The following is an 18,265-nucleotide window of genomic DNA, read 5'->3' as shown; positions in this document are numbered from 1 at the left end:
ATTAGTGAATCAGCTTTGACTGTATTTCTTGTCAGCGTGTCACAACCTCAGCACCCTTTTAATTGTGTAGAAGCCTTGAAAGTGTGTTACTTAGATTCAGTGCTGAACTTGAAGGAAGCTGGAAGTGTTTTTCTGGACTTTAGCACTGCCGCTCACCTAGCAAATGCAAAGCTATTAGCAAACAGATCCTCTGGAATAACCCCATATATAAAGAAGTGTTAAGAAAAAGGACTTTTTCACAGAGGGCAGCACTACCGTGGCAGTTCTGATGGCAGAAATGGAGCATCACTATTTCTTTTCCAGTTCACATTTCAAACACAGCCATCATTGTAGTATCTAGGCATCAGCAAGGAGAACTAGGACAACTGAGATTAAAGAAGTTTATCTGAGCTGGGTTAAATGCTACCTGCATGAATGGCCTTCCAATTTTCAGTCCAAGGAAGGGACAGTCATACACTTCAGTATTTTTTGGTACATAAACATGAAGAAGGTACTGTGAGAAAATATAGACCCATACATTTGTTATCTTCAAATTATCTGTGTATTTCAATGCAAAGGAAAACAACATCTCAGGAACATGAATTAACAGAACTATCATTCAGTATTTTTTAATATCAAGCAGGGAGCAAGAGCTTGAACCCTGAACTTCCATCACACATTTATTAGACAATATTAAAGACATGTTGTAGTTTCAAAATGTCTTCCAGGAAGAGAGAGATTATTAAATCCAGAATAAATCTACAGTCAATTAAAATCAGTTCAATCACAAGCGTGCTCTGAAGTCAGAACACAAGTTATAATGCCATTATCTGACCAAGCTGTAGTCATTCGAGTATCTCATGAGCTGGTGTTCGGGTTGCAAATAGCTGGCTGCTGTGCTAGAGAAAGTCGGATTTTCAATCCTCTCTTCTTGCTCTCCAGATTGATGTCTAAATCTGGGAGTTACTCCCACACCTCAGATACAGAGCCAGCCTGGGATATGGTTGCATTTTAAAGGAAAAGCTGCCATTACAGCTGCTGTGATGTAAATCATTCCTATCCTTGGCCTTGCCCAGATGTAAGACGTCAAAGAAGCTGAATTACGCTGGATGTTTTCTGTCTTCTTCAGTGTATCTACCACACACGAAAGAGACATAGTGACAACCCTTAAAATTGGAGTATTCTGTCTGTATGCAGATGGCTGGCACTGTATGAGGAAAAGAAATGAAAGCTTTTTGGTTTTTAGATCACCTTCCCTATTTGCCAAGGAAAAATGTTAGATTTGTTTTAATGAAATACAAATTAGACAAAGCCTTGCTCAGAAGATGAGCACTTACTAAATAAATTTTGGAGTGGGAGAATAGAATAAATATGACTCACATACAGCAAACTTAAATCCTACACTGGGATAAACACTTCAAAACTAAACTCCACTTTAAATAACATAGGTTTGTACAAGCCTTAGCTCCACTGAGGGTTTTGGCTTTTAAATCGCTGAGATGTTTAAAGCTATTCTCTAGGTGAAAGAAATGAGCAAGAAACCAGCTACAGAATAAATCTGAAATACAGTCTGCATGTAGGTGTCTCTTCTCCTGACATACAGAATTTCAGCTGCAGTTGGTGAAGTCACAGGTATGTGGAAAGACTGAAAAGTCTTACACCACAGCAGCGGTTCCCACCTGATTGGCAAAGTAGCTACTTAACAAACTCAGTAAGTAATGCCAAAGCAGCTCAATGGAAGGAGTTAAAATGAACCCAGTGAGAAGAAGAAGTAAAAAGGAGAGCCAAATAAAAAACCCAAATCAAATCACTCTGCTAAGCCAAACTGAAGGTAGCTCGTGTCCATGCAAAATGTGGGATCTTTGAAAGGTCAGATGTTATTATCCAATGAAAAGTTAAAGGGCACTGAATAAAATGAATTAGTTGTTGTTGCAAAGCATCTAGACATTCTGGGAACAGAGCCCAATCCTCAGTGGGCTGGGTAAATAGGTGGCTTATTGCTCATGCAACAATTTCACAGCTGCTTTGAGGATAATTAGACTTTGATATATCTCCTTTAGTTCAGCGGGATTTTACACTAAATGCTTGAGTCATTAGTAACTTCAGTGCATCATCCCACTGCCCCCAACAAGGTATCTCATTGCTTGGAAGGAGGAATTACATAGTGCAAAACTGCTTTCAACATGCTTTTTGCAGGCTGAAAGATACCTGGTAACACACTTTAAACCTCCTGAAACTGCAGGAGGGAGAGTCTAACTACTTGACTTGTCACATAGTGCAGAAATGTTCAGGTACCACAATAAAGAGGGCACGTATTTATCTAAAATAATATATTAATGCAAGGTTCTGTTAGACCTCAATTTTCAGGACATGCCTTAAACTCATTAATTTAATACTAATTTGCATTTAGCAGTCCTAATGATTATATAGGTCAAGAAAACTAAAATATCTTTATTGTCTGTTTTTTTTATCTCCTTAGAGTACGCTCGGTTTGAGGCAAAAATCCATGACCTGCGTGAGCAGATGATGAATCACAGCATGAGTTCTGGGTCCGGCTCCCTGAGGACTAATCAGAAGAGGTCACTGTATGTCAGGTAAGCAGTGAGAGATTGCTCCTGGGAATATGTTGGCAGCTACCTTGTCTATGCCTGACTTATGTGTTGTGGGTTTGGCAAGGTGGGGAAGAAGTTTGAGGAACTGCATTGAATTGAACTGAGAAATGCATCAGTCTTACAAGCACAGCATCATTAATGTGAAAATTGGATAAAACCCTATTGCTTAATCTGATTGTTTCAGGCCATTTTCAAAGAGCATTATACTTTTATAGCGATTTGGTTTTATGAGATGAAGATTTCTTACCAGTTGTCAGCTCTTTTGACATCTGTGATGGATATTGTGGTGTAATGACGCATTGCATTTCTGTGTGAGGTCTTGCCCAGACAGGGACTGATTGTTCTCATAAGGAGCACTTCTTTCCCAAGACCTTGTTCTAACAAAGCAAGGACTATTATATGCTATTCTAAGCGCATGGCAACCTACTGCTACCCAGTTGCATGTTTATATTTCTGTCAGTCTGTGCTACAAAGAATTTACCATCTACCTAGCAAGATCAAATATGCAGATGAGATGCTAAACAAGCTGATCTGCATAGCTAAATGGAGTAGTAAATAACATAGGAACTGCATAACTGTGAGCCAGACAGTAGCAGTGGTTATAGTTTTCCTTTGACTGTGCAAGTCCCTTGCCATAGTCATTGCTGGGTGAAAGACTGTGTGTTGCCCAATTGCTCCTAAGAAAGTTCTTGCTGTTGCTCGTGCCTTTTGGAACTCAGGTAGATCTATGGGCTTGTGTGCCAAATACTCTAATAATATTAAGAATTATGCTTCTCTCGGCTTTTCATTTTTGTTTTTTCCCCCATGCTCAGCATTTCATTTGAAATTCCTGACAATCATGAAGTAGAGGGAAGCAATTTGTCAGCCTCCAGGCAGTGATAATTATTCATGGGGGAGCTAATTCAGGTGATAACATTGCAGAGATCCAATTAAGGCTAAATTCTACACTTTGTCATTATGCCCTCAGCATGAAGGGGTAAGGTAGCAGAGAAGGAAAGGAAAATTTAAATGTTAGCACAGATGGTCTTATTCTAGTTGGCAACAACCAGATGAAGCACTAATTGGTACTGCTGCCAGAAAGAGCAAGGGCTGAAAGGATATGGATCACTGTTACCGGTGAATTTGCTGTTGGGCAAGGTCAGGTTGGATATCTTATGGGTTTTGATGCATCTCTAACCTTCTCTGACCTTTGTGTTTGTGTTTGCGTTGTGGCTTTGTGTTTACTTGTGGAGCTATTCCACCTGCAGGAGGTTTCTTGCAGATTTAACACAGAGTGATGTTGTTGTCAAGCTTTGGCTTGAATTTGCATTTTATGAAAAGCTATAATCATTGGACACGTAGGGGTACGTCCAAGCTTACTTTGCTTGATTTAAGCCAGGAACCCAATATGTGGGGAGCAATGGTGCAAGAAATCCAAGCCAGCAACCACAAGTCAATTGAGGTGTGCACATAAAGGGCTAACACAGGGTCCTGAACAACTCACTGGTTTGAGCTGCTCAATTACTCCTGTAACAGCATCGACCTGGTAATCCCTGCTGAGAACTAAGGCTTATTAGCTTGCATACTGAGCCAAGCTAATAAATCTATGCTGCCTCTGGACTAGCCTAGCTCTTGAATACGGTATTGCTCCGTGTGCACTTATGAGCCTAGTTTTCCACTAGTTCATGAATTCTGGATGTGGTCTGTCTCACTAGGCTGATACGCCCTTGTGCTTCACTGCAGGAATCTTTGATGTCTTAGCTGCATATCTAAGTATCACTTCCCAAACCATAAATGCAAAACCTGTTCTTTTATTCCAGAATTGTATCGAAAAATGCCCCAAATCTCTCAAGCAGAAAACCTCAAAAGCCTCAGTCACTTTTGTTAGCATAATTTTTTGCAGTCAAACCCACACAATTGGCTGTTTCCAACTCTGAGAAGTCTGTTTGAGCAGCTCTGTATTTTACATACTATTACAATGTGTTTGTAGTGCAGCAGCACCTGCAGCATTGTACTAGGCACTGGTAGATCAAATCATAATACGTTAATTACAAAGGTAACTTATGTCTACACTAGGCACTAAGGGGAAAAAAAATGTGAGTTCAGAAACAGAAGTTTTCACTTTATGAATAAACTCTTTACAGCAGGGACCCATGTAAGTCTGGCATTTAGGGTTTGTTTTTTTATTGTCATATTCTTACAACTCTGAACATTTCTGTTTCAATGGATTATTTTGGTCAGCATGTGCAAGAAAACTAGAGGCATATTACCATATGTTGCAAATCTGTAGCTTTAATGCCAAGTTTATGATTCAAGTTTGCTGTTTTGCTTTCTGGGGGATGTAGTGATTTTGCTTCACTGAGTACAAGCATAGCATTTGTTTAGCACAAGGAAATAAAATAAGGTCCATCTAGGTTGTAATAATTGAAACTGTCATTATCTGCTCATAGGAAAGCAACGGAAAAGAGAATGAGGAAAAGCAAAGCTCTGTAAATAGATTTGCCAGGGGATGTTGGGTTCATTGGGCACAGGGTGTTCTTACAGTCTGTGATTTCCCCATCCATCCCCTACTTAAATAGCATAACATTTTTAATTGATATATATATAAAAGAAGCTATATCAAATGAAGTGTGATAAAATCTAATAGGGGAATAATGGGTTGAATGTAGTACTAGAAGTAGTTGGCTGAAAGCAATTAGCAGTCACACTTAAGCAGTGTATACAAGCAGAAGAAAATGATCAAGAATTACTTGCTCAGAATAAATTGCGTGGCTCTTTGATATGATCTTCTATCTGTGCATACTCGGGTGTTTCTAACTCTTACAATCTTTTTCCTTCTTTGTCCCCGTCTGTTTTTCTGATGCCTCCTGGAATATTTACCAGGAATTCCCTGAAAATGGTTTTTCAGTACTACCTGTTCCTTATGTATCACCAACCCTATGTCTGTATTTGGGATGTTATCAGAAAGCCCACAACACTAAAGGCAAAGTATGAGACTTCAGGGGAGGATGGAGCAGTAGGAAATGCTGTTAACTCTATTGGGATTCCATATCCTCTTTGCCACTAGGTCTTTCTGTTGAGTAAAAGGAATACAGAAAGAAAAGCAGAAAGTGAGAGAATACATATGAAAAATATATTATTTACTTGTTGAAGATGCATGAACTTAATTTGAATTCAATAACTGAAATGAAAGGCTAAAAGTTTTGCTATTGTTCTTTTTAATTCACTGGAATTCAGGCATCAGCTCACGATTAATGAGGAAAGTAAACAAACCCATCACTGTACTATATACATACATAAGGGGGTTTCTAGTGTTTCTTATACAAATTCGTATCTTTCTTTTAACTTTTTTGGCTCAAAGTTTTAAAATCTGCTTTTGTAACACTATATATTTGTTTGTCTTGAAACAGCTGCATGCTCTTTGCTTTGTGCTTCTAGGTCCAGATCCATAGTCCAGTCTTTCAGGCTATGTGTGTTTATACTGTTACCCTTAGGAAGTGTCAGATCATGTTCTTTAACTACTGGCTGTGGAACATGAGAGTCTTTTGAAGAGTTAAGCATCAGAGAAGTACAGTCCTTTAAAAAGTTTGGTGAAGTGAGCAGCCATTGAAACTTTAGTATAAAATTGCCAAGCTTCAGAGGAGACTGAGTGTTTAAGCATGGTGAAGGGCTTTTCCTATTGATTTAAGAGATTCCTTCTGAGCTGAATGTACTGGTGCAAGATTTCTGAGGGTATAAGTAGGCACTTCAGTATTGCTACTAGATATACAAAGAAAAGGGTTTCAGGAGTCATCTAGCATCCAAGAACTGCCTTCTTTTAGTCTGTTCTTGATTCACAGACAAAAAATAACTAGATAAGCTTTGTATAAACAGCCACAGCACCTTTTAATCTTTATTCAAACAAGACAGTTTCTGAAATAACACCTATAATTAAAAATTCCAGCTATCCAAAGCCACAAACAGGCAATGGAGAGGTGTATCACTCTGCAGAAACAACTCAAAAGCTTCATACACACAACCAGCCCGTTCATTGTTGGTGTTCAGTACCATCAGTAGCCAAACATCATATCACCTAATCATAGAATCATGGAGTAGTTCAGGTTGGAAAGGACCTTAACGTCATCTAGTTCGAACCCCTCCGCCATGGGCAAGGACACCTCACACTAGGCCATGTCACACAAGACTCTATCCAGCCTGGCCTTGAACACTGCCAGGGATGGCTACTTGTTGCCCTGTATAATGGGATTAGTTGAGCTTACTGGAACACAGATATTTCAGCTTCAACTCTACTTTCAAGTGTGTCATCTCAGTGCCAATTGTACAGTTGGCCATAGAGGTGAGTTTCGAAGTCAGAGCTGGGGCAGGGCTGGATCCAGTTGTAAATTCAGAAGAAGAGGGTTTGCAGCTGCCCCACCACTAGCTGTCCAGGGCAGAACACTGCAGTGGGAAGTGTAACCAAGGGCAAAGCCTCTTCCCAATAAGATGAGAAAGTTTAAGATCAATCTCTTTGTTCTAGTCCATGCTGTGCTAATTATAAATACTGCACAGTGCACGCAGCTGCCTCCTAGGCCACTACATTTTTATCTTCTTCTAGCTGGAATTGCCGCTAAGCATATCATAGCTTTGATAGATATATGCTGTACAAACAAAAATGATTATGTGTTAAAAATTAGTGTGTTCTGGTTCACTTTTTATTGAGCTGCAAGGAGCAGAAGCTGAAGATTTGCCATAGCAACTTAGCAGCAGGTGAAAGTAAGTGAATCACAGAATCACAGAATCCCAAGGGTTGGAAGGGACCTAAAAAGATCATCTAGTCCAACCCCCCTGCAAGAGCAGGGTAACCTACAGTACATCACACAGGAACTTGTCCAGGCGGGCCTTGAATATCTCCAGTGTAGGAGACTCCACAACCCCCCTGGGCAACCTGTGAAGGTTGAGGTACTTTGGGTTGTTTACTCTGGTTTCCATCAAAATGAGTTCTCCATTAGGCATTAGATACCTTTATACACAATTCCTTAGAATTGTACTTCTCAGAAATCAGCATGTTGCTATATTGCTTAGAGAGACTTTGCTTTTCAACAAATCACAGATATTCCCACTTGGGAACTTTTCTGAGTACAGCTGAAGTTTGGCTGAGGCAGTTGTGAAGACTGAATCCACATGAGAAATGCAGTTCTTGGAGACATCATGGTAGTGAAATCTGAACACATGATAGCATCAGACTGGGTGATGGAAAGCTCTGCTGTGTAGATCTGGAAGGAGAAATGTGATGAAGATATAATTCCATCAGGGCTTTTCAGACAGGAGGTACCTGGGGAAGTAGAGAGAGGTATAGAATGGTCATACCTAAACACTCATTGCAAGTGAAGCGAATATATATATATGTATAAATGTATATATATAAAAATGTAAAAAAAAAGAAAATTCAAATACATGTATTTGCATATAACATGTTAAATATATGCTATATTCATGCAAACATGGCAAAGCATCTTCACTTAAGCTAGTTGCCTAGTATCTCCCATGAGTCAGAGGAGTGTGCTTGGCACTTTCAGAGCACAATTCATCTCATCCAGAAGCAGACATCCAAAATTGCTGAGGCGAGTCATGACCTAAAAATGTCTGTTTCTCACAGCTGAGTGGAAGGAGCCTCAGGTGATTAGCTGAGATGTAAACACCTGTATTAGAGACACTTCATATTCTGTGAGCTGAATCCTACCAACACTGAGTATCTCTCACTCTTTCACAAGAGTATGCATATACATGTGTTGAAAAAGCTGTGGCATCAGGCTTTCTGCTTGTTGTCTGTGAATGCTTCAGCTGTGTGCTTCAGTAAGACTCTGCAAAGTAGCCTTGAAATATGGCCAGTCCTGTTTAAATAGTCTGGTTTATTCCTTGTGCTCTTATTCCCTACAATTCCTTCTAAATTCACTTTCTTCTGTTGTTCGCCAGAGGATCAACAGGTTCAGTGCATGGTCATCAAGCTGGACGAGTTTATGATTCATAGAATAATAGAACAGTTAGGGTTCAAAAGGACCTGAAGATCATCAAGTTCCAACCCCTTGCTGTACATTTCTTTCAGGCTTCAGAGCATTGTAGGTCAATCTAGATATCTGGAGAATGAATGGACGGGAGTTTGGCATCTAGGTATTATTGTTTGGTTTTGATGGGGAAATATCTAGAGCTTGCACAGCCATTCCTGTACTTTAATGGTCTGATAGACACTATTAGAATCCTCTTTACTGAACAGTAAGTGGAGGAACATGGAATTTTAGTACAGTTTGCTCACTTACCTTGGATTATTCCTAGGCAATTGAACAGTCCAAATTACAGTAGAGAATGGAAACATCCATTCAGGAAATCTGTGATAAATGGCATAATACAGAGAGCTGGGGTTTATAGCAGTGTTTTAACAAACATGTTTGGAAATGGTCAGATCAGTACGCCCATAACCTACACTCATGAAATGGGCTATTACATTTGAAATGCCATTTCAGACTGGAAAATTGAAACCTGCTTGGTACAGGTGTCCTGCTTAATTATGAGTTTCTGAATATTCCATTGCTACTTTTTAGCAGTTCTTTCTCTGAATACAGTCTTCTCCAGATCCTGCTGGCACCAGGATTCTGTATCTTTTATTTTTCAGAGCAAGGAGGGTCACTCTCTGTCCTTGAGAGACCTTTTTCCCAAGTGGACATTCAGGAGCTGAACAATATAATTGAATAGCTATTCACTCAGGCCTTTATTAATTATCAGAGACACTGAGGAACAAAGAAGAATAAGGAATATTCTGGAATACAAGAATCACTTAAAACAATGTGCAATAAATCCAATCCAGTAGTTATATATTACTTTGAAATTCAGGTTTGGAGCAAAAGGTATCTGGCTCACAAAACCTGTGATTATCTGTAAAATGAAGAAGGCAGATGATAGCTCCTTGGGAATACAAACACAATGTTTTCTTATGAAGCTCAGCCTGTTTATGTGCTTAGAGGATCTTTTCTTTGGCATTTACAAGAAGTACCGTGCTGCCGAGTACAGACTAAAGCAGGTAGTAAAAAATTCAGCTTACAGTTGAAGAATATCTGGAGAAAGGTTGTTGTTTGGGATGGAAGGAGAGGGTTGAGGAGGTCTTTCAGTGATGTCAGTAGGAGCTGTGAGCATTTCACACTTCTTTGTATTATGCAGTGAACTTTTCTTAGGTCCTTACTGAAGTACGTTAACTAAGACACACAACAGTGTCGTCACTCGCAGCTGAAAGATGGATGTAAGAATTATTAAACTTGGAATATTCACAATTCAAACACCTTCAAGCTTATTGTTTGATGGAATTTTGGTGCTAAAAGAAACACCCCACTGTAAATATAACGTCTCACCTATACCCTAGGACTGTGAAAATCGATGTTTGCACTATACAGTCAGCTGAAACTATTAGCCACCTCACAAGCTACTCCAATTCTTCATAACAGTTGTTATATTTCTTATTCATCTGATATTTTCTTGCAGTGCTGATGCTAATGAACAGTTATGGAAATATGAGGTTCATTTGCTATTTTTAATAAGAGACAAAGAAGAAGTGGTTAATGGAGAGTGAAAACTGAACATGTAAACACATCAGTCAAAGCAGTCTCATCTCTGCATCTGACACCAGCTCTCTCCTTCACATCTTCATGTTTATCATATCTGCTACTCTTAGGTACCCAGTATGAAACAAATCTAACTGATTCCTTCCTGAGGTGCAGCGTGATGCACCATTAGTTGCTCTAGCATGAGCCAACAGCTCAGCAAGCCTTTTATCAAAGATGATTCTCCAGTTGTACTGAAAAGGGGTAAAAAGCAGTTTCATTTCTGTCTGACTGTGGCTTTGCAAATCGGTGAATACTTTGTGCTCAAGATTAAGAGCTAAGACGTGGTACTGAGCACCTCCAAGGACTGAGCCCTGTGTGAATAAACCACAGCCTACAGTAATCTCAGATAACAAGCTCTTCCTGAAGTTCCGAATGTAAAACAGAATATAAAGCAACTCCTTATCAAAGTCATTCTTGCCTAATTCATCTTATCTTTACATTATCAGTAAAGCTTGTTAGATATGAAATAACTAGCTGAGACCTGAAATCATGTCCTCCGTGCTGAATTATTAATGCCTGCTGAGACAGCTTTTCTATTAACAGCTTCAGTAGGAGTAAGTAGTACATAGTTCTGGCCATTTTCCTTATTGCTCTGTTTCGTAAGTTATTGAAATAATGTCCCAGAACAGCTAATGTGCTTGACGTGATGCCAGCTCTAAAGAAGCAGCACACCTTTTTCTTAAGAAATGCTTTAATAACTTTCCATTGCGCATACATTCTGCTTTCCAGTTCCCTAGTGGGACTGCCTGCGTTCTGGTTTGGAGACTTATCCAGCAGGAAAGTGTCAGCTAGGATAATTTCCAAGCTAGGAGATGATGATGACAAACTTGGCCACGTGTGCAAATAGGGTTTGTTTGAAGTTTCTGTGATGAAAATAGTCCATTTCAGCCTTATTTCTAAGCACAGACTCAGAACAGGATCCTTTGGCACAAGGCATGACAGTGTCAATGAAAATAAGCTGTCTATGGCTTAAAATGGCTGAAACCGAGTCAGCAAAACATGCATCTAACTGTGTCTGTTCTATGTGGAAAGCAGTCTTACTCAACAGTTTCTTGCAATGTTTCCATGTCAACAGCTATAATAGGACACCATCAGTTTATGCAGTTTTCAGCTGGAAAAGTACAAGGCAGAAAGTTAAGACTATGAACATAGAAATAAAACCCATTCAAATAAAAGCTTGTGGGTATCAGTCAAAAGTTAGAAATCTAAATATGTGCATTGGCACAGAGCAAGCTAGCAGAGACTCTTAGCACAATGACCAGTGTAAGAAAGAGAAAGAGAGAAGACTGCTTGGCCCCTATTACAGAGTTTTCTACCTGAAATCTTATACAGAAAAGTTAGTAAAAGCACTGTAGAACAGGGCTTCCAAATTAGCTGCATTGGAACAAAGCTGAGAAAAGTGTTGAAACAGTACATAACCCCTCTGAAAAGGGCAGTGGCAGTTCCCATTTGAAGTGCCCTCCAGTAAAGATAAATGAGAAGGAGCACTGCAAGGAAGTCCATCTATAAGAAGGGAGTCCAACCAAGTTAAGTGATGAGGCTGAGTGTGACCAGTAGGCTTTGCTGACCCTTTTATTTCTCATTAGATACAGAAATGACTGTACTAACCCTAGAGTGAGCCTGGGACGGATATGGGGAATTGTCTTCCAGAGTCAGGGAGCACAAGGAGCTCCTAAGCAGCTCCATTTGGTTGTTCCCTGGCACTCCACTCTTTTAACAGGGAAGAAAGCCCTGAAACAGAAAGATCAGGTCATCCCAGGCATCACTGGCGTCATATTGAATAGATCCTGGTTCAGATGCACCCAGTTTGCACTCGCTAAGTTTCCAGTGTGTGGTGGTTGTGTGGTGCTGGTCAGTACAGGATGCTGGTGCCCTAGGGAATCCAGCTCAGAGTTGAGGCACTGGCCCCAGCAGGCTGCTGTGCAAGTGCAGGTCTTGCACTGCTTGCTCCATAACTGTCCCTCGCACACACCAGCCTCGGGAGTGGGATCTGATCCTCTCTGAATGCACCTCATGTTCAAAGTAAATGGAGATAAAAAGGATTTCAGGGATTATCATAGAAACAGAATCATGGGATGGTTTGGGTTGGAAGGGACCTTAAGATCATCCAGTTCCAACCCCCTGCCACAGGCAGGGACACCTTCCACCAGAGTGGTTTGGTCAAAGCCCCATCCAGCCTGGCCTTGAACACTGCCAGGGATGGCGCAGCTTCCTTGAGCAGTCTGTTACAATGCCTCACCCCTCTCACAGTAAAGAATTTCTTCCTCAGATATCATACCTCTTTGTCTGTGTATCTACATTCTGCCATGTCTCCAACTTCAGCCCTTGTGAAGACTCTGACTGGGAGTCACACTCCTCTTACAAGTACTTATTCTAATTGCTTTATCTACAAAGGTAGCAAATAAGAGAAGAAACAGAGCTGTCAGGTGAAGAGTTTGCCAGATGTTCCTCACTAAACAGGAGCTATAATAACAAAATGTTCACCCACTTCCCATAGATTCTATTCCTTTTTCTTACGCTTTTCAGTTGACATTGCAGGCAACCCCATTCATTCACCCACTACACTGTGCTGCTATAATTACCAATACACCTGCTAGCACCACATAATACCTACTGCTATACAAACCACTGCTTACAGAGAAGGCGTGATGCTATTTTTACTCCCACATCTTTCTCCTAGTTGTTCAAAAGGGTCCTGGCATAGTGGGCAGCAACTGAAAGCTTTGTGAAAAATGAGGACAGAAGCGGTTGCCTGACAGCATACAAGGATTCTTTCTGTGTAATCTCGTATTTCTAGCCACTTAAATTTTAGTTAAGCCAGGTTGGAATAGTTTTCACCTTAGCGTGTTTCTAATGCTATGTCCTCTCCATTTCCAAGAAGTATCAATACCCTTTTCTTTCTGGGAACAAAAATGGATTGTAAATTTCCCTTTTGAAAAGCGTTATCTCTGCAGACACTTTCTCTTCTTGATGTCCTTGAGACAATTCAGAATCCAGGTAGAGGTTGCAATGGCTGACTTGTAATTAATCCTTCCTACAGATAAGGATCACAGGTTATCAATCACAACATGGATGCACAGCCTAATGGCCAACAAGCGGTATTTTGCCACGGTCTTGCAGATGGTTCAAGATACAAAGCCATTGTTGAGTCCTTTTGGCTGTTCCCCTCTGTGCCCAGCTAACCAGATTTTGTCTGTCAAGATCCATAATAATGTTTCAGGAACTATTCTTCCTAAAGAAGTAATTTTTATATTTGAAAAATGTCTGTAGTTTCTTCAAGTATTTCTGTGCAGGAAACAGGCATCTGTGTGAACTCATCTTGAAAACAGACTAACTGAATCTAGACAGAACCAAAACCATTTATATAGCACTGAAGGAAACATGGTGCAAGCAATGTTTCTAACATGGTTGGTAGGTTGAAAATGCAATCACCTTTCAGTCCAAGCATTGGAAGTCGTTTTGTCCTTTCTATACTGGCAGTCAGAGTATTGCCACATTCATAGAGAGCTGTTGTGACAAGAAGGCTCTGCTGCAGGGAAAAGCTGTGAATGTAATGTCCTGTGAGGTGCCCTGGAAAGTACATTCACTCTCTTGAGTTATTCTGCCCCAGTGTCTCATCCAGGCATGAAATTACAGGCAGATTTTTATGGCATCCACTTGTTATTAATTTAATAGCAAATTTATCATGACACTAAATAACTTAGATTTTAATCATAGAATAGTTCGGGTTGGAAAGGACCTCAAGATCATCCAGTTCCAGCCCCCCTGCCATGAGCAGGGACACCTCACACTAAACCACAATTTCAATAGTACATATTGTTGTTGTTTAGCATGTTAGTGTCTGGTCCTGATTTCACACCTGCCGTTCTTTACAGAAAAAAGGATGAGCTACACTACCATTAGCATGGTCAGAACTAGGTTCCTAAAGTTTCTATTAGAGTTATGAGGAATGGCATGATTTCAGTGCATGGCACTTTGTCAGATCTGACTCACATTGGTTTCATTCTTAGCCCCAAATAAATGCAATGAGAATCATACAATCATAGAATTGCAGAATGGTTTGCATTGGAAAGGACCTTAAGGTCGTGTAGTTCCAATCTCCCTGCCATGGGCAGGGACACCTTCCACTAGACCAGGTTGCTCAAAACTCCATCCAGCCTGGCCTTAAATACTTCTAGGGATGGAGCTTTCACAACTTCCTTGGACAAAGTCATCAGTCTTTACCCTGGTTTCAAATCAGAATCATGAGATATTCCAGGAGTAATGATCAGAATCCTTCCTTCGTCACTGATATTTGCTTATGGATTCATCTCAGAAGTCTTGTGAACTTCAACAGATCTTTCAGCAAAACTGAATAGGACCTGAAGTTTCTTCCTGAGTCTCTGAAAACATAATCTTGTACTTATACTTTAATAGTAAATTAGAGTATCAGTAAGAAAAACAGTATAAGGTAACAGAAGTGGACCCTTACACATCATATCAATTTCTGCGTTGGGCTTACTGTCCGGATGGATCTAGTGGTTACTGGAAGAAGGTGATGGGTTAGTTTGAAGTCCACAGCTCACATCTACTGATACAGGTGCCATAACCACAGGCATTCAGCACAGGTTATAGAGCTTCCATGCAAAACAGAAATGAAACCTGGAGGCCAGGTGAGTTTCACTCAGTTTGTGGCAAATAACTGTTCTTTCCTGTAAATCTGCTCCGATTCAGCAAATGCCTGAGAATTTATTTCCATATCTGAATGATATGCTGCCTTTTCAGATAGGACAACAAGTATAACTTTATTGTATTAATGTAATAATCTTTTATTTTCTTCATTCCTTAAGGACCATGTATTTTTAAAGGCTTTTCTAGTTTGGTTTTATTGTTGTTTGCTGCTAAAATTCAGCAAATGCTTAAACGGATCATCAGAAATACAGGAATTTCTTGTAAATCCCTTGTCATAGAATCATAGAATGGTTTGGGTTGGAAAGGACCTTAAGGTCATCTAGTTCCAACCCCCCTGCTATGGACAGGGATGTCTCAGTGTAGACCATGTCCTCGGTAATATATTTATCTATCTGCCTTTGTCTGCTGCACAAATAATAAACTTCCATTTAGCAGTACTCACCTACACATTTCCTTTAGGAATAATGAAACAATTTTAAAACTTTGGATAAAATCCAACAGATAGTTTTGCCTTTTGTTGTTTCTTTAACATTTTTTTCCTCTGGATTTCATGAGCTGGTGGCAAGAAATCCAGAGAAAAAGATGTAAAAGAAATAACAATCATCAGACAGGATACTCTGAAGGTATGAAATAACAGGCAATTTGACTGAATTAATGACTGGAAAATTATCCCGCTGAATGCAAGGACCATTGCTGAATTTAGAGCCTGTAAAAGATGGGGTTGTTTTCCTCTTAATAGAGTGTGAAAGAGTTGTATGGTAGGTGCTTCTTAAGCTATTTTATCTTTATTTTGTCTGTGTTGCCATCAGGCACTGGACAAGCATAAGATTATTTCCTTTTTAATGTGGACAGTGTGCAGAAGGGTCAGAGTTTCCTTTCCTTAAGCTTTTTAGTTGCTATAATTTCCTTGATTCAGTGCAGCAGCTCTTATTTTGCATTAAGCCGAGTGAAAGGAATATCCTCAGTTGGTTTGTTGGTGTTTGGATTTTTAAGAAAGGACCCTTCAATTGTACTCATGTTTCAATGATGCTTTTTTAGGAAACTATATAAAAGTCCTACATCACTGCAGTTGCACTTTTAGTGTTCCATCTATGGAAATGCACTACATACCCCAGCGTGTTACAAAAGAATTGGATTTGGTTTTCTTCCAGTTGCCTTGGGTTCTAAATCTATTTCACACTTACAGGGAACATCAGTTTGGAATGGGATTTTGTTATATTTGGGAAGAGCAGACAGATAAGTATATGGAATAAGGGAAATATTCTAATGTGTTTATTTAACACTCAGTAGTAATTATGGCTTCTACAAACAGCAGTAAAATCCATCCACAGTCACTATAACTAGTGGTTAATGTGGTGTGAATGGAGTCATACACCTTCGTAACTCAGACAAAAATCTTGGTACTAACAGGAATCTTATTCCAAGAAATGCTCTGCCTGTTTAAAGAACACAAAGAATTTTTGATCCTGTCTGAGCTCTTCCTCCAGGAAGATAAGTGGTGTCATTCTGGAATTGAGAAGCTCTGATTCCGTATTGATTTAGGACCTAAAAATACACAGTTATATTGTTAGAGAAATATGGACTGATGCTGAAGCACTCTGATGAGCTGTTTGCTCATTGTAGGAGACCAACTGGAGATGCATAGATTTTGAATAAATCATTTGAGGCTCTCTAAGTCACAGAACTCTGAAGAGTCTCAGGTCAAACTTTTTCTCATATTTATGAATTAGATGTGTGAAAAGAAGTTGGATTTTTTTTCATTGCATCCAAATTGGAAAAGGAAACTCATCAGAGACAGTTTTTCTAATGGGATCAGAAGACTACTTCTGACGTTTAAGTTTCAGGTCAAGGTGACCTAGGCTCTGGTTGTAGTTATGATGTGTCATAAATAAGAAAATCCCAAGAGGCTTAAGAAAAGTCTGATCTAGTTCCTCAGTTCCTAACTTCTGTCATATTATTAAGGTACTGGAGCCGCACACATAAAGGAACCATGTTGACTCAAATAAATGCCATTGAAAACTCAGAATATCCTTTCCTTTGAAAGCATATCACATGTCTGGGTTTTCATCCATTTCTGTTATGAGCAGAAGAAACAAAAAGTAAAACTCTATGGAATTTTCAGTGCTGTTATTTCTCTGCAGAGCTGTTCTGGAAACAAGCTTATTGGAACACGATCTGTCTTCATCCTTAGTCTAGAGGTATAGCCTTCTAAGTCAAGTACTTTATCTTTTCAGTCAGCAGAAAGGAAATCCTTACTGTAACTGGGTCTTTATGACATACCAAAACCGCTGTACTCACAGGAGAGGGTCAGGAGTGCTGAGATGTGGACAAAACCAACACTTGTGCTCTCTTTGAGTATTGCTAGAAAGCAGACTTGCTGGCATTTAGTTCAAATACTTCAGTAAGATTATCTCTGAGTGATATTTATACCAGGAGCATTGCAGTCTCTCGAAGTCAAACATCGGATGTGTTCTTCCTGATGTGTTTTACCTCTTCTCACACTGTGTACATAAAAATAGGATATTATGGGATAAAGATAATTTAAAAAAATCAGCTCTGCAGACTATTCTTGGGAAAATGAAGTACCAACAGAAGAAATTCAGTCTAATTAGATCTGGGGAGGAGTGCTGTACGAAAATCTAAACACTGTTTAAATAATCATGATAGTCTGGGACTTAGAGAGTCTGTATTTGTGTGAATTGCTTTTTCCCAGTGTACAGAATAATCTAATCATCCCCTACTCCAAGAATAATTGAAACTTTGAGCTGATTAACTAATTTTAGAATTTCTTTTTTGATTTCTTAGCATTTTTACTGATGCCGTAGCAGCCGCCTATTAGGCTAAAGTTTCCTCTGCCAATATTTTGATTGACGTAGGTTTTCCTAATGGCTGATTAATTGGCAATTGTGCTTGGTAAAATAACAAATTAGATGTTTGGGTTGCTGAGCAATCGTGCACTGTAGAAGGGGGCTGTCCTGTACATTTCCTGAAGGCCTATGAAATTGTACCTCATGCTTTAATGGAGGAAAAGCATTTACAGTTTGACTCCAGTGCATTTGCAGCTTAAAAATTACAATAATAAAAGAGTTATGGTGTCCTCATTCATCCTGCTTCTCCTATGAGCATGAAAAAGTAATGTTAAAAGGATGTATTTCCTGTTTCTATTCCCTTCTGGGCCCCTGATGGGGATACCTTGTCTCTTGGGGTGCAAATGGCTCCTATTCCCATTAAAGAAGGGCTAAATGCCTCCTGGAGCACAAGTCCCCAAAATGGACATGGACAAGAAGGCTGCTTCCCACAGTGAGGAGTGAGCATTCTTGTGGGCAGTCCTTGTATATTAAAGGATGGTAGACTGCTAAACGTGCCTGGAAAACTTCCACATAAATTCCTCCTTCA

General features: G+C 39.7%; 1 protein-coding gene across 7 annotated transcripts in view; it reads left to right on the top strand.

Moving 5' to 3' along the window:
- Window positions 1-18,265, top strand: part of DLG2 (discs large MAGUK scaffold protein 2) — a 1,029,196-nt gene that overhangs the window by 934,980 nt on the left and 75,951 nt on the right. For all 7 annotated transcript variants that reach the window (XM_065678826.1, XM_065678819.1, XM_065678821.1 and 4 more), the window contains one exon: window positions 2,459-2,573. In XM_065678826.1, the coding sequence (XP_065534898.1) occupies window positions 2,459-2,573 (115 nt within the window). The remainder of the gene's footprint in view (window positions 1-2,458; window positions 2,574-18,265) is intronic.

This window comes from Lathamus discolor, chromosome 4 (genome assembly GCF_037157495.1).
Source record: "Lathamus discolor isolate bLatDis1 chromosome 4, bLatDis1.hap1, whole genome shotgun sequence".
Classification (NCBI taxonomy): domain Eukaryota; kingdom Metazoa; phylum Chordata; class Aves; order Psittaciformes; family Psittacidae; genus Lathamus; species Lathamus discolor.
Note: the sequence above shows the minus strand (reverse complement) of the source record. Positions and strands in the feature narration are given on the sequence as shown.